The following is a 26,072-nucleotide window of genomic DNA, read 5'->3' as shown; positions in this document are numbered from 1 at the left end:
TATAAATCAGAAGCACAATATTGACAAGGCACTTCATGAAAGGAAACGTGAATGACCAGGGACCTGTGAAGAGAGCCTCAATCGGTGCAGCTGGCAGGGAAACGCAAATTAAAGCCACAATGAAGCACCCTGGGCCACTGACGACCTGAGTGCGTTTTTAGAAGTCTGGCCGTGCCACATGCTGGTGAGGAGAGGCGCTCTCAGCTCCCAGCCGGCTGGGGGATGCAAGTCAGTGCCATCGCTGGGGACACAGTCCCATTTTGTCTAGTATATCGGCCAGGTGTGTACCCTACGACCCGGCACGCCCTGCCTACCATCTGAATTCGGGAGAGCGAGAGGAGAGCAAGGACAATGCACGAAGGAGAGAAAAACTGTTCACAGCAGCTGCTCCATCTTCCCACAAAGAGAAGGGTCAGACATCTGGAGGTCACAAAACATTAGACCTCCCAGTCAGGACCACAGTCCCTTCTTAAAAAACAAAACAGTTAAAGACGCGGGTCAGCTTGTGGGCATTCCTGCGGTGCGACCCAGGTCACGCTGCTGGGCGTCGGGTCCCCTTCAAGCACGTCACTGCGGCCGCTCACAGGCCCTCGGTGTCCTCTGCAACCACGCGTGGGCGGACGCCGTGGGCACTCACCTCTTATGCTTCATAATGAGCCCAATGGAGTAGCAGACATCCCTGTGCTTCTCGTGGGAACGGAGCTTCACCTCCACACCCACGTCCTCCTTCTTGCGCTCAATGTGCTCTAGTGTGTGCTGCACCAGGTAACCCACGGCCCCGTGCTGCCCGGGGTCTAGGGTCTGAATGTGCTGGAGGATGTCAAGCACCTTCAAGACAAGACAGAAAGACTGGGTGATAATATTTTTATTAAGGCCTTTTCCCTGTTACTGCACTGGATTCAACCCTACCTAGCCTGACAAAGGACAGCAAGGTGGGCCCTGATGGCGGCCCAGGTCCGCGAGGCTGCTGGGACTCTCCCCAGTCAGCTCGAAGCTGGCACCCTCACTTCTGATCCTGGGCACAGGCCCAGGCACCCAAGTGCAACCAGCGTGAATGTCAGAAATTGCTGAAAACACGGTGGATTGGAGTCAGCGTGGGGGGAGGCAGGTCGGCCACTGACAGGCACATCTGGGTAAAGTGAGCTCTCAGAGGGTTTACGTTCTGCATCAGCGTGGGCTTCACTTAAAAAATGTTATTTACTGGTTTTAGAGAGAGGAAAGGAGAGAGAGAAAGAAGCCCCGGTCCACTCTTCCACCCATTCACGCACTGCATATCGGCTTCACTTTCTGACACACAAAAAGGAAACAACTTTAAGCTGCCTGCACTCATGAACCGGTTGGGAAAAAAAGGCTACGTGCCTCAATCAAGAGGACATTGGACAGAACTGCCTCGGGACCATACAGATGGGAGGGGCCACAGAGAAGCCACCGAAGGGATGCACCTTCGTTTCGGACCTTACGCCTGCAGAATGAAGATGTGTGCACCGGGTTCTGGAATCCTACCAGCCATTGCCATGACGTTAACTCAGGACGCAATATCGTATTCAAGTGGGCTGGGAGAAACCACATCTACGTGGGGCTTAAATAACTAGCTGGTAGAAGCAGAATTCAAGGTGATATTCTCTCTACTGTCTCAGTGGCTCCAAGAAAAATACAAATTCTGATCAAGTTCCTACCCGCACACGCAGGTGCAAACACAAACACGTGCACACAATGACCGAGGACGGCAAGGCGGGCCCTGCCAATGGCAGAGTCTCTGACACAGGATCTTTCCCTAGTTACTGAGCCCTAGGACCAAGCAACCTGGACTCTCGTCCCAGGTCTGTCAAACTCGCTGCTTCTGATTAACAAAGGCCCTGTCTTCCTGATATGTATCATGTTATGAAAATGAACATTTTATGCAATATAAGATATCATTATTCCAATACCCAACCTCGCCTTCCAGACTGAGATTTTCTGGTCTCAGTACTGACTAAACCAGGGGTGGGCAAACTTTTTGACTCGAGGGCCACAGTGGGTTCTTAAACTGGACCGGAGGGCCGGAACAAAAGCATGGATGGAGTGTTTGTGTGAACTAATATAAATTCAAAGTAAAGGAGCGGAGGGGAGAGCAAGAGAACCGGATAGAACAGCCGGATCCGGCCCACGGGCCGTAGTTTGCCCATGGCTGGACTAAACACTTATTTCTTGCTGGTCACTGTGCCAGTCCCATCACTTTTTTATTTCATTTAATCGTCCCAACTTGAAGGTCAGCCGAAGAGGAAGCAGGCTCAGTGAAGGAAAGGAACTGGCCTGAGGTCACAGGTTATGAAGACTGGAGTGAGGATGAGACCGGGCTAACTCTAGTCTAGACTCTAGTATCACCACCATCACACCAAAGCAGGAGTAGGAGTATTTTAATTAACTGTTACGCACGTTCTCAAACACATAAAAATGGGCAGAATGGTATGACCGTGAACCTCCAACCCAGCTTCACCCGTCAGCTGGGAGCCCAGCCCCTGCGAGAGGCTTTAACTTGGGAGACACTAACCACCTTCACCTTCTGCAGCGAACGGCATGGGCTTTAACAGCGAGTCCTACTGACTGGGCCTGCGCAATGCGTTCCTCGTGCTCCCCTGCCGTTCCGACCAGTCCTGTGGACCACACTTCTGCTCCCTCCTGGCACAGCTCCCCTTCCCAGCAGCACCCCCCCAACCCCCTGCCAGAGCAGGGAAACAGGCCTCACTCGGAATCTTCAGTGCACCAAGGAATTCTCAAACGCCCAGTCTCAGAGATGAGGCTCAGGGACGGTCCCCCGCCCTTCCCTTGGCGTGTAGCTGACAGGGTGAGGGGAGAGGGCCTGGTGATCCGGGCCTTGTATGTTCCCAAAGGACAGTGCCGACACCTGGCTCCTGTGCTGTGTCCAACCAAAGTCTAGGCCAGCCGGGGGAAACTACGGCCCGCGGGCCGGATCCGGCTGTTCTATCCGGTTCTCTTGCTCTCCCCTCCGCTCCTTTACTTTGAATTTATATTAGTTCACACAAACACTCCATCCATGCTTTTGTTCCGGCCCTCCGGTCCAGTTTAAGAACCCATTGTGGCCCTTGAGTCAAAAAGTTTGCCCACCCCTGGTCTAGGCCTAGAATCCCCAGGCCACAACTTTTGGGGTAGAGATCTTGGAAGAGAGGGAGGGGATCTATCACTCATGATTGATAAACTTTTTATGCAAAGGGCCAGAGAGTAAATATTTTAGGCTTTGCAGGCCATTTGGTCTCTGACTCAAGTAGTCCCCTAGGTCGCTGGAAACTGGCCAGAGACAAAGAAGCAAGTGGGCGTGGATCCATAAAACCAGGCTGCCTCGGGCCCACAGGCATGGGGTGCTGGCCGGCTGGTCCACTGACTGCAGCTTCCCCTGAGGCTCTCTCTGGAGCTCCTGGCTCCATCCTCTGACGTCCACTGTCTGTGAGCGCTTCTTTTTTGGGGGCTTCCACTACCAGATGCTGACACGCGGCTCCAGGACCTATCAAATTCCACACACCCAAAACTAAACCCCTTCCCATACCATGAAACAGGCCTGCTCTCCAACACCCACTGTTCACGTGGCCACGAGTAGTTGGGAAATCTGGCTATCCTCCGAGCCTTCCCCTCACTCAGAGCGCGTGGAGACCTGCATTTCTTCCTCACTCAGATAAAAACTTGTGAGCACCTGCCATGGGCAAAACTGTGCTGCGAGCAAGGGGAACAGCTCTGGTGAAGGCAGCGGCTCTGGTCCTCGTCCTTACAGAGCGCCTAGTGGAGCAGCACAACACACTCCAGCCGCTTTGCGAAGGGCAGCGGGGCCCATGCCGAGGGCCTGGGGAGGGGTTTCGGAGGCAGAAGTGAAGCAGGTGGAGTTGAAGGGCAAGAAAGGTGCTCCAGGCAGAGGTGCAGCAAATGCAAGGACTGACGCAAACAGGGACGAGTGGAGGATGTGGCTGTGGCAGCGGAGTACAAAAGGGGCCAGTGTGAGAGACGAGAGAGCTTGGGTGGGTGGGCCAGGCCACCAATATCCTAGTGGGCCACCCTTAAGAGAATGAACCTGGTCTTCAAGACAGTGGGAGCCACCCAGAGGGTCCTGAGATTTTACTAAGATTACTCTGGCTACAGTTTATCAAACAGGTTGCAGGGTCTAAGTGTAGAGGAAGGAGAGCACGCAGGGGGCCTGTGCAACCACCTAGGGACAGAGCCGTGTACAGACGTGGAGGGACACCTGGGGATGCTGCTGGAGCCCAAGGTCCGGCCAGGAGACGGAGCCGGGAGCCGGCAGCCCACAGGTGGGGCCCGGAGCAAGGAGAACAGGTGTGAGCACCCTGGGCAAGTGCAGAAGGAAAGGAAGCCTAGAAACTACCAGAGGACAAGGAACAGGCAGGAGCCTGAGAGCCAGGAACCGAAGTCGAAGGAACAGGGTGTTCGGGGCGGGGAGTGGCCCCCAGCGATCACGAAAGATAAAGAAAAACAAGTATCTGCTGGATTTGGCAACAAGAATGATTTATCAGAAAGGGGTCATTGGCTTCGCTGGCAAGTGCGGTTCCCAAGGTGGAGGGGTGGGAACGGATCCCCATGTTCCGAGGAGTGTGTGGGAGGCGAGGCAGGTGGCCGGCACGGCCAGCGAGCAGGCTTCAGCCATGCAGGGGAGAGAGATAAGGACGCAGCTGCAGGGAAATGCCAGCAGGGCTGTCATGGGAGTGCTTTTATGTTTTCTTTTTCCAAAGATGAGAGAGATTTGAGTATGTTTAATGCTGACGGTGGATAATAGAAACAGGCAGTTGAGGCCTGGCCGGTATGGCTCAGTGGTTGAGTGTTGACCTATGAACCAGGAGGTCACTTTCTGATTCTCAGTCAGGGCACATGGCTGGGTTGTGGGCTCGATCCCCAGTAGGGGGCGTGCAGAGGAAGCCGATCGATAATTCTCTCATCGTTCATGTTTCTGTCTCCCTCTCCCTTCCTTTCTAAAATCAATAAAAATATATTTACAAAAATATTTTTAAGAGAATAAAGGAAAACTTAGTGATCCAAGAAAAGGCAGGGGAGTTGGACCCAGAGCACAGCAGGTTTGCCTTAGAAAACTGGAGGGATATCTTTTCCACCAGAGATAACGACGGATCAAAGTAGGGATGCAGGTATGGCAGCAGGGAGGACAGCGTGCCCGTCTGTCAGCTTCTCTGGAGTCAGAGGGCTCAGGCACCACCCATGTCTGAGCAAGGTGCTTCAGCAAGCTCCCAGCTTCTCAGTGCCTCAGTCTTATTATTTGTAAAACAGAAAAATAGTGCACCCATAGGGTTGGGAGATGTTTGATAAGTGCTAGTGGCTTTAAAAGCTGGCCAGCCTACACTCTATTTCCGTCACAGCCACAACACCCTTGGACTACCATGGCGGGGACCAGGAGGACCTGTATTTTGCTCTTCCTGGTTTAATCCAATTGAAATCACGCTGACCTCCTGGTCTCTCCAGCTTAGGAATGTTTCCCTTTCATCCGATAAGGTCAAGCAGATTCCAAGTCCTGCACAAACTGATCGAAGGCCCGGAAACTATTTCACATACACAGACCTACATGCACATGCACACGTACACGTACAAGGACCCTTGTGAAGCTGACCTCTGCACACACCAAGCTCTCTACCTCTGTGTTGTGCGCACACCGATTGGTGTGCATAGCAGTAACCCACTTTCCTGCCTTCTGAAATGGCTGGCCATCCTCCAACGTCCACCTCAAATCCTTCCTCCGGAGAGGAGCACTTTCTAACCACCTCAGCATCCCCCAATCCTTCCTCTTGGGGAGCCCCACAGGGCTCCTGGCTAGAGTACACGTTTACAAGAGGGAGTCCTCACTCCCCGGGAATGAGCCACTTTTCATTCCTGATCTCTGAATGGGGAAACACCTTCGCCAGCAGCAAATGCAGGGTCATCATGAGGACGAGTGCTGTCCGGGGAACGAATTGGGAACTTGTTTCAGTGACAGTGACCCTTGCTTGGCAGACGGCAGTCTTGGCCTCCTGAGGACTTGAGGTGGTTCCCCGGGAAGCAGCGTGCAAGCACAAAGCTGAGCCAGGTGGGTGCTGAGGGTGAAGCCAGAGCCCCTGTAGACTTCCCCACAGAGGAGATGGTAACCTCACTCCTCGGAGACGGACGTGTAAATTAAGGACAGAATCTATACATACATACATATATATATATATATATATATATATATATATATATGTATATGTATATGTATATGTATATGTAAATAAATAAATAAATAAAGAGGTAATATGCAAATGAGCCGGGACATCGTAACAGTCACGACCGGCTCAGGAGGAGGCTGCGCATGCAGATGGGCCTGGAGTGGAGACGCAACACACAGGGGGGCCCGCCCTCGCTGGGAGACAGTGCGCAAGCAGTCCTGCCTCTATGCGTGAGCTGCAGAGGAAACACCTTTTCTTACAGGTCATTGGCTAAGCTCCCTGTACGTCACTCGCAGTGTTCTTGGTAACTTGGGTAATAAGAATCCAAGATGATCTAGGGTTTTTCCACCTCACTTTTGGAGTTAAAAACGAAGGTCCACTGCTGAAGGGGCTAAGAAATGTCATATCCTGCCCTTGCCAGTTTGGCTCAGTGGATAGAGCCTCGGCCTACAGACAGCAGGGTCCGGGTTCGATTCTGATCAAGGGCATGTACCTAGGTTGCAGGCTCCTCCCTGGCCGGGCCCAGGTCAGGGCTCATGCAGGAGGTAACCAATCGAAGTGTCCCTCTCACATTGATGTTTCTCTGTCTTTCCCTCTCTCTTCCATGCTCTTTAAAAAATCAATGAAAAAATATCCTCAGGTGAGGATTAAAAAAAAAGAAAGAAATGTCATATCCTATGAAAGAGACATCTTGAAAATGCCTAAAGAAAGTTGTCATTTTTTCGTGGTGAAGGGAATGGAGTCTGTGTTGATGAAAACACCTTGGTGGCTGTGGCGGCCAGCAGTGGCAGCAGCAGCGGGTTGATGGGGGTGGTGCCTTCCCCTCCACCTCCCTCAGAGGGAGGCCAGACTGCGGCTTAGGCCCGCTCCCCACAGGGAGCAGACCTAAGCCATCAGTAGGACATCCCCTGAGGGCTCCCAGACTGTGAGCGGGGCAGGCTGGGCTGAGGGAATTTTGTGCACCGGGCCTCTAGTTTATTTATAAAGAAGCCCTGCTTTGAAAGGATCACTGCATTTCACAAATTATCACAAAATTTCTTAACTAATCTAAAGCAAAACGTGACAGGAATTATATATATCCTATTATCAAAACTAAGTAACATAAGCTATTGAATCCTAGACAGCAGGATTTATTTGGGCTCTGGGAAGTGGGTGGGGACTTTGGCAGAGTCTAGATTTCCCGGAACTCTTCGACCAGACCACATGACTCTGCTCCTTGGGCCACACATGACATCTTCACTTAAGATAAAAGTCTAGAGATTTTCTTACAGATGTGTCATTTCCTAGAAATACTTCACAACTTTGAAGTTGTGAGTAACTAAGACAACTTAAATCTAAGCAAAGTCAAGTCATTTACATGATTTATCTCCTCAAGCGAAGGTTTTACTCTCTAACAGCACAGCCGACGGCTTTCTGACGACATCTCTGTGAGAGCTCAGAGCTTAGTGCCCTCACCAGACTGCTCTAAACAAACAAATGGATCACTACATATTTCCCTGGGAGAAATATGCAAGGGCCTGATGCAATCGTGCAGCTACTCCTGCTCTGATACTCAGCTGGCCTTGAGCATCGCCGCCCACAGCTGCTGAGGAGCACTTCTGACCTCACACCGCAGCCGCCTCAAAGTGCTTGCTGCTAGCCACAGGGGCCGTGGCAGAACTGGGAACTCCTGTGGAACAGTATCAAATTCAGGGACTGAACTAGTCCAGCAGCAGGACGTGTACACATCTAAGAAGTAACTTTGCTGTCACATAGGGCAGCTGGTGTGCAGCCACTGTAGTTGCTAACAGCACAGCTGGAGGCTGAGCATCCCAGGTTGGCCCCCTGGCCAAGTCAGGGTGACTTGGGGAAATCTTCCTTAGGGGCAGCAATAGGGGAGTGGCAGGGCAGTGGCCCTATGGTTCTTGACATTTAAGGCACTGACCACAAAGAGAATGGGCAACTCTAGGCAATACAACCAGTTTTTTTTTTTTCCGGAATAAAAGAAGAGCCCCCAAAATTTGAATGATAGGTCAAGACTGGGAGACTTTGAATAGATTTGTATTTATCCCCATCTATAATAATAAAAGTGTAATATGCTAATTAGACCGGACAGCTGAACAACCTTCCGGACATCCTTCTGGATGAAGCTGGGGCTGCGAGGGCCGAGGCAAGCCGCCGTGGCTGCAAGGGCTGAGCCCCTTGCATGAATTTCGTGCATCGGGCCTCTAGTGTTAATATAAGGACAAATCTGTAAGAGCCGCCTTTCAAGCTATGATTCCCTCTCTAAGGCAAGTGCAAAGCATCAAAGTCAAATAATTACCTTCTCTGGCCAGATCCCCAGGTGGAAGTAGAGCCTGGCTTGGAGGAGGAGGAGCTGCACCTGGTCCGGGTACATCGCCAGGTACAGGTCCAGTGAGTCTCGCAGGAGCTGGTACGACTGGTCGATGCCTTCCCTATGGGAGAGAAACCTTCGTCTTACCCCGCGTGCTTCCAAGACCCTCTTTGCAAGGCCCAGGTCTTAGAAATAACTGACAGACATCCCATATATTTTCTGATTCTGATACTTCCTCTCTATTCAGCAAATAGTTACAATGGTCTTAATAAAGACCCACTCACAAAAGAAATACAAATTTTACACCCCACTTTGGTGATGGGCACTAAACTAAAAGTCGTGTTTCATTACGTAGTTGCCTCAGTAGCATCGTATATAATTAAAATTGAATTCTGAAAAGTCAGAGCAGAGGACTTTTAGGGCAGAAGCTGTTCTGTGTGACACTATGATGGCAGATACGTGTCTTTAAACATTTACTAAAACCCGTAGAGGGTACAACACCAAGAGTAAACCTGAACGTATGACTCTAACTCTGGACTTTGAGTGATTAGGTGTCAATGCAGATTCATCAATCATAACCAACGTGCCACTTTGGTGCTGGATGCTGACCTGGGGAGGCTGTGTATGCTGGGAGGCAGAGGTATCTGGGGAGTCACTGTACTTTCTGCTCAGTTGTGCAGTGAACCTAAAACTGCTCTAAAAATAAAGCCTATTTAAAAAAAATTCTGCCACAGCAGAAAACTACTGCTACAGCGTAAGCTTCCTCCTTTCTCCCCGGACACATTTCCCTTGGACTCAGACACAAGCTTCTGTGTGCCTTCTGGTCTAAGTGATGGAAAGGTCCATGTTACAAGATGACAAAGCACTTGGCATGAGAACACCCGGCTCCTGCAAGAGAAGCTTGGCCAGTCTGAGACCTTCCTGTCACTGAAGGGTGCTTTCGGCATTTACAGAGAAGCTGCCCAAGTCCACTGAGAGATTTCAAGGGGAAATCAGAGCATGTCTTAAATCTGACAGCATTATGTCACGGGAACCAGCTTCTCTGTGGAGGTGACAGCTGTAGATACCCCAGCTGTGCCACCTCGTCCATTGCTCTGCTGTATCACAGGGAGGCTCATTAAAGAAAAGTCTCCATAAGGCACTCAGGCCCCGAGGTCACGCCCTCCGCAGAAGCACTGGAAAACTGAGAAAACCTTACCGCTTTCCCAGGCTTAAAAGGTTTCCCACCATTCGCTGCAGCACCTTCTTCACGTTGACCACCCCATACAGCGCTGCAGTCACATGCTGGCCGATCAAGTATTCACACTCTTTCACCGTCAGCTGTCTGCCTTTCCCAAAAGCATCGATGTAGATGTAGTCAAAGATGTCCAGGTTGGCCCTGTACAAAGAGCACATAGAGTCGCCACGTCTCATGTCAGAGCTGAGCAAGTCAATACTTCAATCCCTAACAAGTAGCTCACATCGGAGACTGAAAGTTAACACAGTAGCATTTCTACTTAAAACAACAAGGCCTTGTCCCAAGTTGAGAATCTGACCCTTCATTCGTGCTGTTGAGCTCAGGGCACTGATATTTAGGATGAAGGGTACTTACGTATGCCATCTAATATAGTTCTTCAGGGAGACTAACCCTAAAACCCAGTGCCAGGAATACCTGTCAGAGTTGGATGGCCTCATACAGATCAGCAGTGCGAATGTCTGTGGACCCTGGGCCCTCGAGCTTTGCACAAAGTTGTGGCACCTGCCACCAGGAGTATTCTGCCCTCAGCTCTGCAGACACTCGGGGAGTCACAGACCTGCTAAGCCCAACCAGGGCCTCAGGCTGGTCATGTGCTCCTGGACTCAGGCCCATTGCCCTCCATGAACCCTGCTCTTGCACGTGGTGGTGGCCACCCTGCAGAGCGCTCTACGAGGGCTCCTGAGACACTGAGGTGGGTCTTTGTTCCAGGGACAGCTGTATCTGACCCGTGAGCAACTGTTTCCGATTTCTTCCCTATGGGAGAGAGGCCATATTAACAGCCCTCCTTTGGCAAGACATTTGTCAATGTCATAGAAACAAGGAATGTTTTTCAATGCTTTTTATGAATTTAGGAGAACCACATACACACAAACACAAGCAAATCGAATGCAGCAATTTAAAAGAACCCATGTGATTAAGTTAGATATACCCTGAGAATGATGAGTTGAACATTAAAACATCTATTTCAAGCATATGCAGACTAAAGAAAAACCGTATGATCTTATCAGTAGACACAAAAAGAAATTTTAGAAAAGAGATCCACTGTGCAGTTATTAATACAAGACTTAGTGAAACAGGAACTTAGAAGGCAGCTTTGATAATCCTAAAGAAGACACTGTCCCCAACCATCATGCTTGAGGTGAGATTTTACAAGGATTCTATTTACAGCCAAACTCAGGCAAGGGGTTTGCTGTCACTGACCGTTCCTATTCCACTTGGCTCCAGAAGACTGGGCCAGCAGAATTAGATAAGCAGAAGGAACAAAAACAGAGCAAGGCTAGAAAGAAAAGAAACAAAACTGTCACCATTCAGACAACATGACTATCTACAGAGGAAAGCCAAGAGCTGACAAGTTATTATTACTCACCATTTATTCAGCGAAGGCGCTGATTACCAGGCCTATATCTAAATATTATCCCAATCCCTGTTCAATGTCAACCCTAAAAAATGTTATTTTAAAAATTTACTATTTACAATAGCAACAAAAATTTAAAGTGCTAGGAACAAATCTAAGGTGTCAAAAGGGCTCGAAGAAAACAATAAAATCTTTTTAAGAACATTAAGGATGACTTATAGTACATATATGGGCGATATGTTCACAGACAGACTCAGAGTGGAACACTGGCAATATTTCTCGTATTAATGGATGGTCAGGTAAGCACTGGTGCCAATCAATATGGGGTTTTATTAGAGCAAAAGACTAAGAACAGCCAAGGCAACTGGAAGAACTCGATGGAGGTCTCACCTACCAGTTATCAGGACTAATGAGAGGGTACAAGTACAGTGAATAAGTATGGTCTTGGTGCAGGAAGGAAGGAAGGAAGGAGGGGAGGGAGGGAAGGAGGGAGGAAGAAGGAAGGAAGGAAGCAGAGGAAGGGCCTGCAGCCAGCTGTTGGTAGGAGACCTGTGCACTCGCCTTGCCCACTCTTCCCTGCCTTTCCCTGAGGGCCCAGCCCAGCTCTAGATGGGTCTCAATGTTTGTTTTTGGCCAGGAGACCTGGGATGCTAACAAATTATTTAACTGCACATTTACACTGTTCATTGTAGCCTAGGAAGGCAAAATTATACTGCTACCACAACTGTACTCAGTAATAAGTTATTGTGGTAAGTAATATGGTAATTGGTGTTTTAAATGCTTTATATTATGCAGAAATCGTGGTGGATTATTATGCAGGCATTTAAGAATATTTTAGAGGTATTTGGAGAGAGTGGTTGGGTTATTCAGGAAATGGAAATGGGCTGGAAAAAAATCTTTCTTTCCCATTAATAATGGAAAACAGAACCATCCAAAAAAGGAACCATTGAATACATACTTGGAACAGACCATATTTGGGAAAAAAGGAACACAGTACATATTATTTAAGGAAAAGTACCTATGTATCAAACTATTAAAATCTGCATGAAAATAGTAAGTATTATTTTCTGGTGGTTATCTCTGGAGAGGAGAGGAAGAAGAAAAGGATAAGGAAGAATACCCAGGAAGCTCCAACTATACATATGTTTTCTTTCTTCAACTAGGAGGTAGAAGTACAGAGACCAGTTATACTTCTTTTCTATGTATGCATCAGAAACTCTGCTACGTGAGCAAAGCCCTGGGGCCCTCATTTAATCCTCCAAGACGCCTGATGAGAAACTATGGTCCCGTTTCACAAAGGAAGAAACTGAGGCTCCGAGGAAGCCAAGGTTTGAACCCAGTCTGACTTCAAATCTCAGGCCCTTTCTGTTATCCTACCCATCACTTTACCAAAGGGTTCACAACTGGTCGCTTGAAAGTGGGTTCAAAGAACAGGATATAATTAAATAACTTTGCTTCTTTTTCCTCCAAATGGCACATTTAATGAGAAGATATCCTACCTATTTGATGAACGATTTCTTGTAGAAAAGTCAGACAAAAGCTGAAAAGGAGCTTTATGCCAATAGAACACCAAGTTTAAGAGAGAACAATTCATTAACCTGGTCTCTACAATGCATTTCAATCACCAACCTTGCCCAAGAGGTCTGAGATGAGATAAGTACTCGAATATTTACTCTGCACATCAATGAAGGACTTGGCTAATCTGTTCCCTCTCCCCGTCTCTTGTGCGGGGAGGGAAGGGAGGTTTCATGGAACACTGGAAAGTACGTTTAAGAAACCTTCAATCTGATCTGCTTTGAACAAAGAGATTTTGAGAGTCACATAAGCCCTTGAACCCCTAGTCCTATTCTTTAAAGTTAAACTTCTTGAGACAATTGTGTATTCACATGTAGCTGTCAGAACAAATACAGACAGATCCAGAGCACCTTCTCCCACCCAATTACTGAGAAATACAGTCAAGAAATGCAACAGTCCCATCACCTCCTAGCCCTCTCTTAACCTGCTTCGTTACATTTCTCTCCACACCGTGGGAATGATCCTCAGGACCACCCACCACGTCACAGATGGCTCACCCTTCCGCGCCTTGGCACCACCTCAGTAAGAAGTGACTTGGGAAGTTGACAGGTTCCAGGGGGACCCCCAACTGCCGGGCAATGGTCATGTAGAGCAGAGACATGCTGATTGGGATCCCTGTTCTGCGAATCAGAACCTAAAGGAGGAAAAAAAGCTTTAGCGCACTAGAAAGCAACCACATGTTCTCATCCCTTTGATGCACATCTCTGTACCAGGCAGACTAGGTGCTGAGGCTCAAGTGGATGAATAGGTTAATTATCGCGACCAGAGGTCGCAGTCCACGGACCAAATCTGGCCCACCACCTGTTTCTGCATGGACCGTGTAAGAACACTTTCAACAGATTTAATGTTAAAAAAAGTCAGAAAAATACTATTTCATGACACACGAAAATCCTGACATGCAAATTTCCACGCGTACATATAAGGTTTTATTGGAACGCAGCGGTCACTTGTTTCGTGCGGCCGGTGCCTCTTTCCAGCTGTGATGGAGAACTGGGCAGTAGGACACGAGTGCGTGGCCGGAAGAGCCAAAGCAGTTCACTGTTGGCCCTTCACAGAGAAAGCCCCCACACCTGTGACTTAAGCCCTCTTCTTCCAGAAGGAACTCAAGGCCACTTCGAGGAAAGACTGTGAGACGTGAAAAAGAAGATACAAGCAGCATAGAGAGCAACAGAGGAGATACAAAGAGGGAGCCAAGTAGGAAGCAAATAAAAAAGAAACGTCCGTGACGTAGCTGGCCAGACTTCCGCCCACCTCCCCAGGCCCGGACAAGAGGGAAGGCCGGGGTAGCTCCACAGTTTGGAGTTCACAAGATGCACACGGAGGCACAGAAAGACCTACTCCAGTCAGGAGCTCATGTCAAAGGCTTCCCGACAAAGGCTACCTTGTGGATGAAACAACAAACGTACAGTGGTTTCCTTACAGTAAAGGCAAAATGAGTTTATAGGCAGTGAGTGAGGAAAAAGATGTAGCCCTTGCGCTCAAAAACTGTACGAGTGATCAGAGCTGGGCGGAGTTATTTTTTTATAGACCCACACCTACCTGGTGCATGTATAAGTTGAGGGCGTTATAGTAGTCCATGCGGTTCCCCTTGAACTTCAGCTGGTCATACAGGACATAGTTCATGGCGTCCAGCACCTGGCTCTGGAGCTCGATCTCCATTACCATGGAGGACTCACCTGAAACACAGAGTCCACCCTGAGGACACAAGCACAGGCTGCAACATGCCGACACTGGCCAGGCCTAACAGCACCCGTCAGGTGTTACCAACCCGGGGAGAAGGGATTAGCTATTTAAACCCCTCCCGTTACCCAGGTAAACACGTGGTTGTGTCAGTGCTTTTCTGGGACACCAGGGGGAGCACACTGCAGCATGTCCACGGAACCAATTAGCCTAGGTGTCCCCGTGCACAGAGGAGATCCAAAGCAATGCCACACCTGCCTTGAAGGCCAAGCTGGGGTGGCGGCTGTTGATGCCCCGCAGGGTCTTGCGCACAAGCTCCACGATGCTGCCGATTTGGGCCTGGATGTCTCGGAGGCTGATTTCGGAGAGAGGATTGCAGTACTGGTCGATAAACACAGCACCTGAACAGGAACCAGAATTACTGAATACATTCCTATTTTTACCTTTTCTTCTTAGTTTGTCATTTGCCCCAGATGCCTGAGGCCACAGCTCCTGACCACACCCCACCAGACAAGCAGCTTCTATCTTGGATGTCAGGCTGGCTGCTAAGACACCGAGAAGGCCAAGAAACAGTCTCACAACAAAGGAGCTCACACGTCACTATGCTGTTGTGTTTGTAAATACACCAAACCTCTTTCAGAGGTCGTGAACTCAAAAACCTGAGTGATACTTGGCATATTTCCATGTTCTATCGTGAGAAATAAATGCTATAAAGGAGATCTTTCAAACGACTTCTCTCTTCTTCTAATTCCCCTACCGTTTAAAACCCAACAACTCTGAACACAATGTTGTAAGACAGTTCTTTAACTTAAAAAAATAGTTGTAAGTTCTCAGTGACAGACAGATATGCCATTTCAACAAACTGTCCCTCCCCAAGGTGAGCCAGTAAATGGACTTTGGAGATAATCATACTTTCAAAGTAGGCGGCCAGCTACCCTCCAGGACCCTGCGGCGAAGCAGCTGCACAGAGCACACTGCACACCGTCCATGCCAGTCCCTTCTGCACTGCCCTCGGTCATTTCTTAACCAGAGCCCTATGGACTCTCGTGATCATCTGACTGTAGGACATTTTGAGTTGGGAAAACACTTTAAATACAAGCGGCCTCAAACCAGCTTGGAACCTGGGCCCCTTACCCACACCCTAAGGAACTGAAGGCAGGTGAACGGGCATCAAGAGATCAGGACCCTCGTCCGTTTTGCCACTAGCGGGGGTTTGGCTCCCGGGCCTCCTTGGAACTCAGCTCTCTACCTGCACCTGAAAGGAATTTCTGCTGAACTTCCAAGTCCATTCCATCCTAACGTTCTGATTCCCAGACTGTCAGTGGCGTCAGATTATCTAGTCAGAGGACAAGGACCAAATCCATTCACTCCTTCCATTCACTCAACTACTTAAAACCTCCAATGGCTACCCAATGCCTACAGCACTGATTTGGACGGGTTACTTGAAAATGGTAATACTACTTTATAACTGAAAGATGAAAAAGGACTCAGTTTCATAAGTAAGCCATGGAAAAAAGCTTGTCAAAGCATTCTTGACTGTGGAGTAAACAAGCTAGGATGACTGGCAATTCCAATATGTTCATCAACGGAGGACAGGGCGGTGAGGATATTTCAATGAACTGCAAGACTTTTCATTTCGTTTTAGAGGATAGAAGACATACAATCCAGCATCTGCCCCAGGCATTGTGGAGTAGACAGTGATGGCAGCATAAAGACAAGGAACACAAGAAAACCAGTGACTACTTGGAGAAACGACTCGTACACACACAAGACAGAAATGATGCAACAGAATTTGGTAGCCAACGCTCCTGCGTTAGTTCCGAGGTGAGTAAAATTTGTACTGCAGTAGCCAGAGAAATTCGAAGTGGAACCCGAACTGAACGTTCAGAGGGTGAGTAGGATTTAAGAGGAACTGTGAGGAAAAGGGATACCATGAATGGTGTGAAGCCAGGGGTACCTGTAGGGTGAAGTGAGGACAATGGCCTGGCTGGAGCAGATGGGACACTCTGGAGAGCCCGGGGCAGGGAAGGACTGGATTATGGAGGCACTGAAAAGCAGGCAGAGGCAGGATAAGCAGCAGGACATCAGCTGGCCGCATGCCGTGGGGAAAAGGCTGGACTGACTGGTAAGGTGGTTGGCTTGAGGGCAGAAGGGGGTAATGCTCATGAAAGCAAGTGATACTTAGAAAGCTGCTGCTGGGAGAGGTGGTGAGAGCCGGGACGAGAATGGAGATGTGACGGAGAGAAACACTGATAGGAGCGAGTGAATTGGGTAAAACTCTGGGAATAGGGAATGTGTGTATTTCATAACCACAGCTTCTGTGAGTGTTTGCGTAATGTGCTAAGAATTGAACATTGTTTGGAAAATAGTCACATGTTGTTCTTGTTCAAGTTGGTAGGAGCAGAAAGTTACTACCTTTATCGCTCCTGTCCACTCGACTTCTCTCCCCTCATTTCTCAGGAGGGCCAGGCACACTCACTGATGAGCAAGAACATTTCGTCCCCATTACACTCTAACCAGAGGGGGCAAGGGATTTGCTCCAGTCACATGGAGACAAAAGTGGACCAACTGACTTCTGATTTGGAAGTGAGCCTTCAAAGCTTAGAAAAAGAGGGACTTATTTCATTATCTGAAGTATCAGCCTCTCATGCTTTGAACTGAAGGTGCATCTTGAGAGAAGACTGTCTCTTCAGCTGACAGCTAAAGGTTTTAACAAAATTTCAGCTGTACATTTAATAGTTCTGCCCTCCTACATGACCGGACCACACACTCCAACTCCGAAGCCCATGCGGCTGAGCCGACTTCCACTGCGGGCTCATCCGTTTCCACCGCTGCTCCAAGCAGAGCGTAGCTGCCCACTGAGACAGCGCTGCTAACGTCTCACCTTCGAGATACGATTCATAGTCATCCGAATGCTGAAGAAAAGCCTTGAGATTGTTTAAAATTTTCTGTTGTCGTAGGTAGTAAAGGATTTTTTTTGCGTAGTACTTCCAGGTCAAAGCTTTCCTGGAAAAAACAAACTATAAGTCAGTAAGAATGAAGATATTACAACGTTGAGTGGTTAGTTTTTTACTTCACACTAGTCATACCACGTAGAGTCTACCTAACAAGACAGCTGTAACTGGTTCGTGGCCATAGTACTTATTATCATGGAAGCAGACAACACAGTTCAGGACTTTACTGCACATTTGTAATGTACAATTCAGGATGTGCATTTGTAATGTAACACTAAATTAGTCGTGGCTGAAATTCAAGAAAGTTATCTGTTTGGTTTCAGAGTTACTAAAAGGAAACTGAAGAGAAACCTGAAAAGTGAGGGGAGTGGGGTGGGCCTCAGGAGGGGAGGGGGCAGGTCTGGAATCCTTGGCTGTGCCTCTGCACCTAGCAGAGGGTGCTCAGGCCTTGGGCTGCTGCTGCCCCCCTACGCTCAACACCAAGGTGATCTCACCCAGTCTCATGGTTTCAAGTATTATCCACACAGACAGTCCCCAATTCATTTTCCAAACAGATTTCGTCCCTGCACTCCAGACCTATATATCCGACTGCTACTTCACATCCCCACTTGGGAATCTGGTGAGCCCCTTAAAGTTCTTCTGCTCCTGGAATCATCCCGATCCTATATAATAAAAGCCTAATATGCTAAGTGCCCGGTCGTCTGTTCAACCAATCAAAGCGTAATCCTATATAATCCTATATAATAAAAGGCTAATATGCAAATTGTCCCCTTGGGAGTTCAACCAGCAATTCGATCGCTCACTATGACATGCGCTGACCACCAGGGGGCGGCACAGAATATGGCAGGCAACCAGAGGCTGCAGCAGGGCGCTGAGGGAGTGAGGGAAGGAGGAGGTGGGGAGGCCAGGAGGTGGGGAACCTGATTGCTCTGATCGCCAGCCAGGCCTAGGGACCCTACCCGTGTATGAATTTTGTGCACCAAGCCTCTAGTATGCTACTGATATGCGAAGGCCGCTCAACTGCTCACTATGACATGCACGGACCACCAGGGGGCAGACAGTCAACCGGTTGACCAGTTGCTATGATGTCCACTCTCCTTTAGGGGGCAGATGCTCTGACTGGTAGGTTAGCTTGCTGCGGGGGTCCAGCTGATCAGGACTGAACAAGACAGGTCGGACAAGCCCTGGAGCCCTCCTGGGGTCCCTCCCCGACTGGCCAACCTCCCATGTCCCTCCCCAGCCCCGACTGTGCACCAGTGGGGTCCCTTGGCCTGGCCTGCACCCTCTCGCAATCCGGGCTGAGGGACCCACCCTCTCCGAGTGCACAAATTTCATGCACCAGGCCTCTAGTCTCAGAGAAAGGCAACTCCATCACTCCAGTTAGGCCTCAAACCTTGAATCATCCTTGATTCCTGGCTTTCTCTCATTAGTCCCATTCAACCCATCCACCAATGCTGTCAGTTCTATCAGGAAAGTGAGCACTTCCCACTAACTCACCTAAGCCACTGTCGCCTTTTGCCTGTATCATAGTGGCATCCTCCCTACTGAGCGTCCTGCTTCAAACCTTGGCCCTCACAGTGTAAGCTCAATACAGTAGCCCGAGCACTCCAGGGAACATATCAAATCACAGCACAAGAGCTCTCTGTCCCAAATTCTCCAGCGTTTCCCACCTTGCTCAAAGTAATAGCCCAACTGAACTGTGAAGGTCATTTGAAATAAATCTGCATATCAGCAGACCTGACCTGCAAACTTCAAACCCAAGTTGTACAAGGGTCAAATGTACTCATTTGTTTTACTTCGCGTCTCTCTCTCTCTCTCTCTCTTTCACACACACACACTTTCCAATATTCTCATCACCTTGATGATTACTGAAAAACTTCTAAATATTTTGCTTATGTTTTCCCCCATTCTCTGCTGTTTAAACAGCAGCATCATATCCACATTGTCAAGGCTTATGACCACTATATACAATACTGACTACCCTACTGTCATTTGGATTTAATTCTACAAGGTAATACATATTTTTTAAAGTAAGTACATATTTAATGCTCACCACTAGTCCTTGTCAAGGCCTCTTTTTTCAAGTTCATTTTCTAGCATGTTTCAGAGGAAGGGCTCAAAAGCCCCCAAGTCCTTGCAATTTGGTAAGTCTGTCTGCAGCTTTATACTTGAAAGTCAGTTTGGCTGGATATAAAAATCCTTGGCTGACATTTTTGATCCCTGAGTATCTTAAGTACGCTACTCTCTTTTCTTCTGGCACTGAACATAATATTCTGATTTTCTTTTCCTTAGAAGTGACTTCGCTTTGTTGTTGGTGGTGTTTTGTTTGTTTGTTTGCTTGGATGACCAAAGGACTTTTCCGTCTTTAATATCCAGTACTTTTACTAAAATATGTCTCAATGTTGGTCATTCTAGGTCAATTTTCTCAGGTACTGTGTACCCTTTTAATATGTTGTTTCAAATCTTTATTGCAGGATATACTCCTTTTAAAAACCACAAGAACACCATAAATGCAAATTGTTTTCAAAGATCCAGAGTGTTCCTTTAGCATTTACAGAAACCACCCTTGCTCCTTCTTCTGTTTTCCATATTCAGACAACAAGCATTTGGCAGGAATAGATACAAATAAGGTCCTTCATAAAAACTGGCATTCCAAAGTACTTAATAAATGTGACACTATCCCTTGTTACCTAAAAACAACACTGTTTTTTTTTATTATTTTTAAAATCCTCACTTGAGAATATATATGTGTGTGTATATATATATATATTTTTTTTTTAAATTGATTTTAGAAATAGAGGGAGAGAGAAACACCAATGTGAGAGAGAAACATCGACTGGTTGCCTCCCATATTCGCCCTGACCAGGGATTGAACCCACAACCTAAGTATGTGCCCTGACAAGGAATCAAACCTGCAACCTTTTGGTGTATAGGATGATGCTGCAACTCACTGAGCCACCCAGCCAGGGCTAAAAACAGTCCTGTTTTAAGATCAAAATCTATGTCAGGTCAAGGCGTAACATATCTGTTCTTTATTTCTAAAAAGACTGTAATAATGTATGTTTGTACTGGTTGTGCATATTCAGTCTTTTCCCCAATCTACTAAGTAAAAAAAGGAGTATTTCACTATTCTTTGACATGTCTTTGAAGAGTGAATTTAAAGGTCTTTGTTCATAATCGCCAGCCACCTGGATTTGCTCTTCTGTAAATGTCATCCTCCTATCCATTTTTCAATTTCTTCCTGGAAATTCTAAGAATTATATTGACTTTATGATTTCTTTGGTCATACAGAAGTTTGTTTTCTTTTTAATTGCAAAACCACCCGCCCATATTCTTTTACTGCTTCTGCATTATCAATCTTGGTTAAGGAGGTCTCCCTGGATTATATATAAAATCTCCCATTTCCTTGAATGTTTTTCACTGTGATAAAATTTAAGTTGTTTAATTCTGGAATTTTGGTTTTATATATGATGCAAGTTTTACTTCCAGATGGATAATCAGTTATGCCTAAAAGCATTCATTAATAATCCAACTTTTTTCCTCTGAGTTTAAATGTATCATCTTTTATGCTGGGACATGTTTCTGAATTATCCTTTGCCACAGACATGACTACTGATTTTTACTTAAACATTGTATTATTTTCATTACAGACAGCTTTATAATATGCTCTAATATCTAGTGATGCAAGTTTCCCATTGTAATTATTTAAAAATTGGGGTTTGTTTTTTTTTTGCTCTTACGAATTTATTCTTTTTTGACAATATTATCCAATTAAAACACACAAAAAAACTCCCAAAACTTTCCTTGGTTCCTAATTAAAATGGCAATAGTTTTATGTATTAATTTTGGAAAAACTGACTTTTTTTGTGATGGTAAGTCTTCCCATTCAAGAGCACGCTCTTATTTTGTGTTTTTTCAATAACTTTCTATAATCTGACCTAGGAAATCGAGTCGCAGGAATCTTTCACTGAGAAGTAAAAACCACCAAAACATCACTCTCCACAGTAACATAAAAATGGAGAAGAAAGTGGTTACCCATCAATAGAGGAATGGTTAAATAAATTATGGTATACACTACAAAACAGTAGGCAGCCATTTAAAAAAAGGGAATTGGATTTTTTTACCAGTTGATTAGGATCCATTTCAGTAAGGTAATATTGAATGAGAAAAATGATACAGAAAGTACCTATTTTATGATCATAATTTTTTTAAAATAATGATCCTCTGGTTCCCTTATATATCAGTGCATATTAGCATGGAAGAATACAACCTAGTGTGTCATCATGAATTACAGGGTGGGGACAGGGGAAGGCCAATACAAATGGGGTCGGGAGGGAGAGAAAACCAGCATAAATAAGAAAAAAACAAAGTCTGCACTAAAGATCATATCAAAACTAAATAAACTCAGTATATATGATCTTACATGTATGTGTGTAAAAGTATATGCATATAAATGTAAAAAGGAGTAGTCAGCTTTTATTTTTAAGGCTGCACAATACTGGCTATCAGATCATACTTCAATTCATTTATAGAAAAACCAAAATAGAAATGGAAAAATGACCTCTGGATCTGAACTCATCCAAGGCCTAGAATAGTGACACATCTTACCTCTCCCCTACAGTTGTTCCCCTACAGAGATAAACAGGTATTTATCTCTCCCACACCACCTTAAAAACAGCAAGGAAAACATCTTCATGCCTTGTTTGTGAGGTATTGCATAATGATCTCTCTTAAGGAAGATACTAAACTAACATTCTTATCTCCCATGACCAGTAAAGTTTCCAGAACTCATAGGTAAGTTAGGCTGGAAGCCAAGTCACCTTTCAGGCAAGCTGGTAATTAACCCTCACAGTGGAAAATATGAATCATATAAATTTTTAGGCAACAACCAAGAGATAATGGATTCTTCTTGATCAGGAGAGATAAAAGAGGGCCCAACCAAATATCCATAATGTTTAAGACCAAAGTAAGATTATTTTTTACCCAAATGACATGATAGATACAAGTGCTCAGAGCACAGTGTTTGACCTGTGGTAGGACTAAACACGTATTAATTCTCTCTTCTTTCCAAAAGCATTTTTTGCGTGTTTTTTAAAAATAGCAATTGTCATGGTGTACTTACCTTACTTACACAGGATTTTTCAAAAATGTTAACTGTAGCAACATAGAAGGCATTTGGAAATACATGTCCGTGGTTCATCCACATACAAACTATAGCAACTAATTCTGGGGTTATTATGAAAACAAACAAACAGACAAACAAAAACATCCCTGCTATAACCATGGCTTACCTTCCTTCCATATTTAGGATACACACCAGTTCATCCTCAAAAAATATCTCTGGCCCCTCGAGATTCTCAATGTCACTAAAACCGTTACAAGGGACCTATGCAGAAGACATACACAAACAGGCCTCAGTAACGAGTAATGATGTTCTTGTCACGCTCAGACACAAATCTGAGTTGCAAAGAAAGATGGTCATTTTTATCTAAGTGGTAACACCTATCCCATACCATCCTGTACCACCTACCATGGGTGGAAAGTAATATGCAAAGCAACAATACTTTGTTCAGATCTTGTTGTTAGTTGCAAATTAATTATGTTTTCATATAATTTCTGAAGCTAATAACTCGAGAATTCTAATGTGAAGAAAAATAGCTCTGTAACAAGAACTAGAAATACAAAATCGAATTCACTATCTCATGCGTTCTGTGTTGCATTCAACTAGGAGGGAAGGGCCAGAGAGAGAAGTCCAGTGCTTTGGGCTACTCAACCCACTGGGCATGCTTTCTCCTCTGCAAATTGAGGCAACGGTCCCAATGAGCTTTAAGAATCCCTCAGTTTGAAATTCTATTACTTCTCCCATTTTTCTTTTTGAAGGTAGCCAGGAAACTTCATGTCAACCTGTGTGCATGCAGTGAACACAGGAATACAAGGGTCCTGAGCCACAGTCACAGCCCACCCACAGACCAATCTTAAGTATACCCCTGCTATGTTCAAAGTCCTCGACATAATTCTAACTAAGCAGCAGTACTGGGGAAGAGGGAGCTAAGGAAAAAACACAACAGTTCATCATTGCTAGACAAAGGCACAGGCTGTCAAAAATGCACACAAAATCAGCTAGACTAGCAGCAGAGGTTGCAAGTTAGTTGCCCATGACCAAGCGCATGAAATACACGTATGTGCAAACACTTTTAAACAAGCACCTAAAATCTGTGATTCTGAATGCTTTTAGCCAGGGCATGGCTTATCCAAAACGGAACATGAATTTTGTCCATTCTAAAATTAATAATCACTTATTTATAGAAATGAATGACATTAGGGAATATCCAGTTGTATTCCCCATAGGAGAATAAGTTCAAAATTTGAACTTTCCTTTTCAAAACTTAAAGAGCCTTGAAAACATTTCAAATGTATGAACTCCATTAAGTAGCAATAATTAAAATGAGAAAATAAGAATTAATCTGCAGGAAACCAGGATAGTAAAATAAATCAGATTGGCTGTATTTCTAGCCCTCCCACCCCCATCCCACCAGAAGCACATTTAAAGAATTAGTGTGGACTATTTCCCAGAGTTACAAAAAGTTAAGAATCAGGACCTGATACAGAACTCCTGTGAACGCTTTATGGAAGGAAAAACAACAACAACAAAACATGCATTTCCACAAGATATAAAAGAAAACTTGTCAGAGATAATGAATGCAAGACAATTTACTTGAGGGAGTAATCATTCTGATTTACAGATAGGTTTTAATCCTGTTAGCTTAAAAAACAGTCAGTTCACTATTGGTTAGAACCTGCAAAGCCAGGGAGAAGAACCGTATTAATTTCGCCAACCCTTTTGGGCAAACAACTGGGTGAAATTTGTGGTGCTCAATTTTTGACGATTTCCCCAGGTCAGGTAGAGGTTGCAAAAAACAAACAAACAAAAAAACCACACACACACACACACACACACACACACACACACACACGGTCAACCCACTTGTAGAGAAATAAGGCTGATCTGAATTCCCTCTACATTGTGCTGCTTGCTGGTCCCTCCCTCCCTCATTCTCTCTCCGGCTATAGAAAAGTAAAGCTGGCAGGGACAAATGGCTGCATGTTGTTGGACAGGAGGAAGAGGACACAATGACTCTTGCAGCCTTCTAAGTGAGTAAGGGATTGTGAGAGCACTGAAAAGGGAGATAGCAAAAAAAAGCTGGATGAGCTAATGCCTGACACACACACACTCTCACACATGCACCCCTCCCCGCTCCCCTCCCCAGGCAGAAGCTTAGAGCTCCATGGCCAGATCCTTACGTGCACACACACATACACACACACACACACACACACACACACACGCCCCCCACCCCCCTCCCCAGGCAGAAGCTTAGAGCTCCAGGCCAATCCTTACGTGTACACACACACACACACACACACACACACACACACACACACGCCCCCCACCCCCCTCCCCAGGCAGAAGCTTAGAGCTCCATGGCCAATCCTTACGTGCTCTGAAAAGAACCTCTTTGAGAAGGAGGCTACAATCTTCCGGGCTTCTAACCCAGCTTTTTGCCGAACTTTATACTCTTCCAACCAATTGACGTAGTCGGTGGGGCTGTAGTGTTTCATAAGGGAAGGCCACCTACATACAAGGAGAAAAACACCCCCTCAACTTACACAGACACTCAAAGGCGGGCGGGCGGGCGGACACGAATCAAAGGCAGCCTGGGAAAACAGTGAACGCAGGATGGTTTAGTGGTCACAGGGGCCCAACCGACGGACCTCGTTCAAATCCCGAGCGGCAGGCACGCACTCGCTCACGGCGTGACCTTGGCATAGCAAGATGAATGCTGTCTCCACTCCCCATCCATAAAATGGGGGCAGTGGTAGCAAGAATAACCACAGTGGTGACAGTTAACATGTACGGGGCGCCTCCTAAGAGGAGGGCCCTTGTATGGTCGACATGTCATCTCTTTTAATAACCACAGCCAAAGGTAGGTCTAACGAGCACCAAAGTCGATGAATGAGGCTCAAAAAAGGGAAGTCTACCCCAAGGTCATACGGCGAGTATGCCGGGGCCAGATTTTATCCCGGGTCCCACCCCGAAATCTGCGCGCTCGGCCAACCACCAGGCGATGCTGCGCCCGCTGCCTCTGGGGCTGTTAGGATCACAGCATCCCCGGTCCATGTAAACATTTCCGCACAGAGTCGGGCACAAAAGGAGCGCGCAGAACGGACTAGCAGCTGCGCTCCTGCCGTCGTCACCCGTCAGCGAGGGCCCTGCTGCTGGGCGCTTCCCGATGCGCAATTTGGGCACTGGAGGGTCCGCGCGGCGTGGATCCGCGGGGCCGGCGGCCTGGAGGCCTTTGTCTGTCGGCCCACGGGAAGGGATCCGGGGGTGGCATCCGGGGTGGGGTCCGCGCGCGTGTGTGGGGAGGGAGGCGGCGGCGCAGGCCGGCCAGGCCCGGAGCCCCGGGGGCGCAGCACGGGCACGAGCGGCTGCGGGCTGCAGGCTCACCTCACCCGGAACTGCTCCTTCCACACCTTCCCGCTACTCTGGCAGAGTTCGCGCAGCCGCCGGCAGGTGCTGGAGACGCGGCTGATGTCCGTGGCCGTCAGCGAGCCGCAGCACAGGATGTACTCCAGCACTTCGCCGGGCAAGTTGACCAGGCAGCTGAGGCCCGCCGCCTCGGGCACGGCCTCCTCCGGCAGCGCTTGCACCACCTCCATCGGGCTGTCGACCGCCGCCGCCATCTTGTCCGAGTACCTGGGGCCGCTGCACGCT

The 26,072-nt window shown here is 47.1% G+C and overlaps 1 protein-coding gene across 2 annotated transcripts in view; it reads right to left on the bottom strand.

Annotated features, from left to right (window-relative positions):
- FBXO21 (F-box protein 21) overlaps window positions 1-26,072 on the bottom strand; it is a 35,621-nt gene extending 9,549 nt beyond the window's left edge. The window contains exons 1-10 of one of the 2 annotated variants that reach the window (XM_080650207.1): window positions 25,806-26,072; window positions 24,794-24,929; window positions 22,588-22,682; window positions 17,227-17,348; window positions 14,597-14,743; window positions 14,202-14,338; window positions 13,160-13,296; window positions 9,695-9,874; window positions 8,485-8,617; window positions 638-849 (exon numbers count right to left, since the gene is read on the bottom strand). In XM_080650207.1, the coding sequence (XP_080506333.1) occupies window positions 638-849; window positions 8,485-8,617; window positions 9,695-9,874; window positions 13,160-13,296; window positions 14,202-14,338; window positions 14,597-14,743; window positions 17,227-17,348; window positions 22,588-22,682; window positions 24,794-24,929; window positions 25,806-26,041 (1,535 nt within the window). In that variant the 5' untranslated portion in view covers window positions 26,042-26,072. The remainder of the gene's footprint in view (window positions 1-637; window positions 850-8,484; window positions 8,618-9,694; window positions 9,875-13,159; window positions 13,297-14,201; window positions 14,339-14,596; window positions 14,744-17,226; window positions 17,349-22,587; window positions 22,683-24,793; window positions 24,930-25,805) is intronic. The other variant, XM_080650208.1, reaches the window with a different exon arrangement.

The sequence above is a fragment of the Plecotus auritus genome (assembly GCF_963455305.1).
Source record: "Plecotus auritus genome assembly, chromosome: 13".
NCBI lineage: Eukaryota > Metazoa > Chordata > Mammalia > Chiroptera > Vespertilionidae > Plecotus > Plecotus auritus.
The sequence above is the reverse complement of the archived record's forward strand: the minus strand, read 5'-3'. Positions and strand labels throughout refer to the sequence as shown.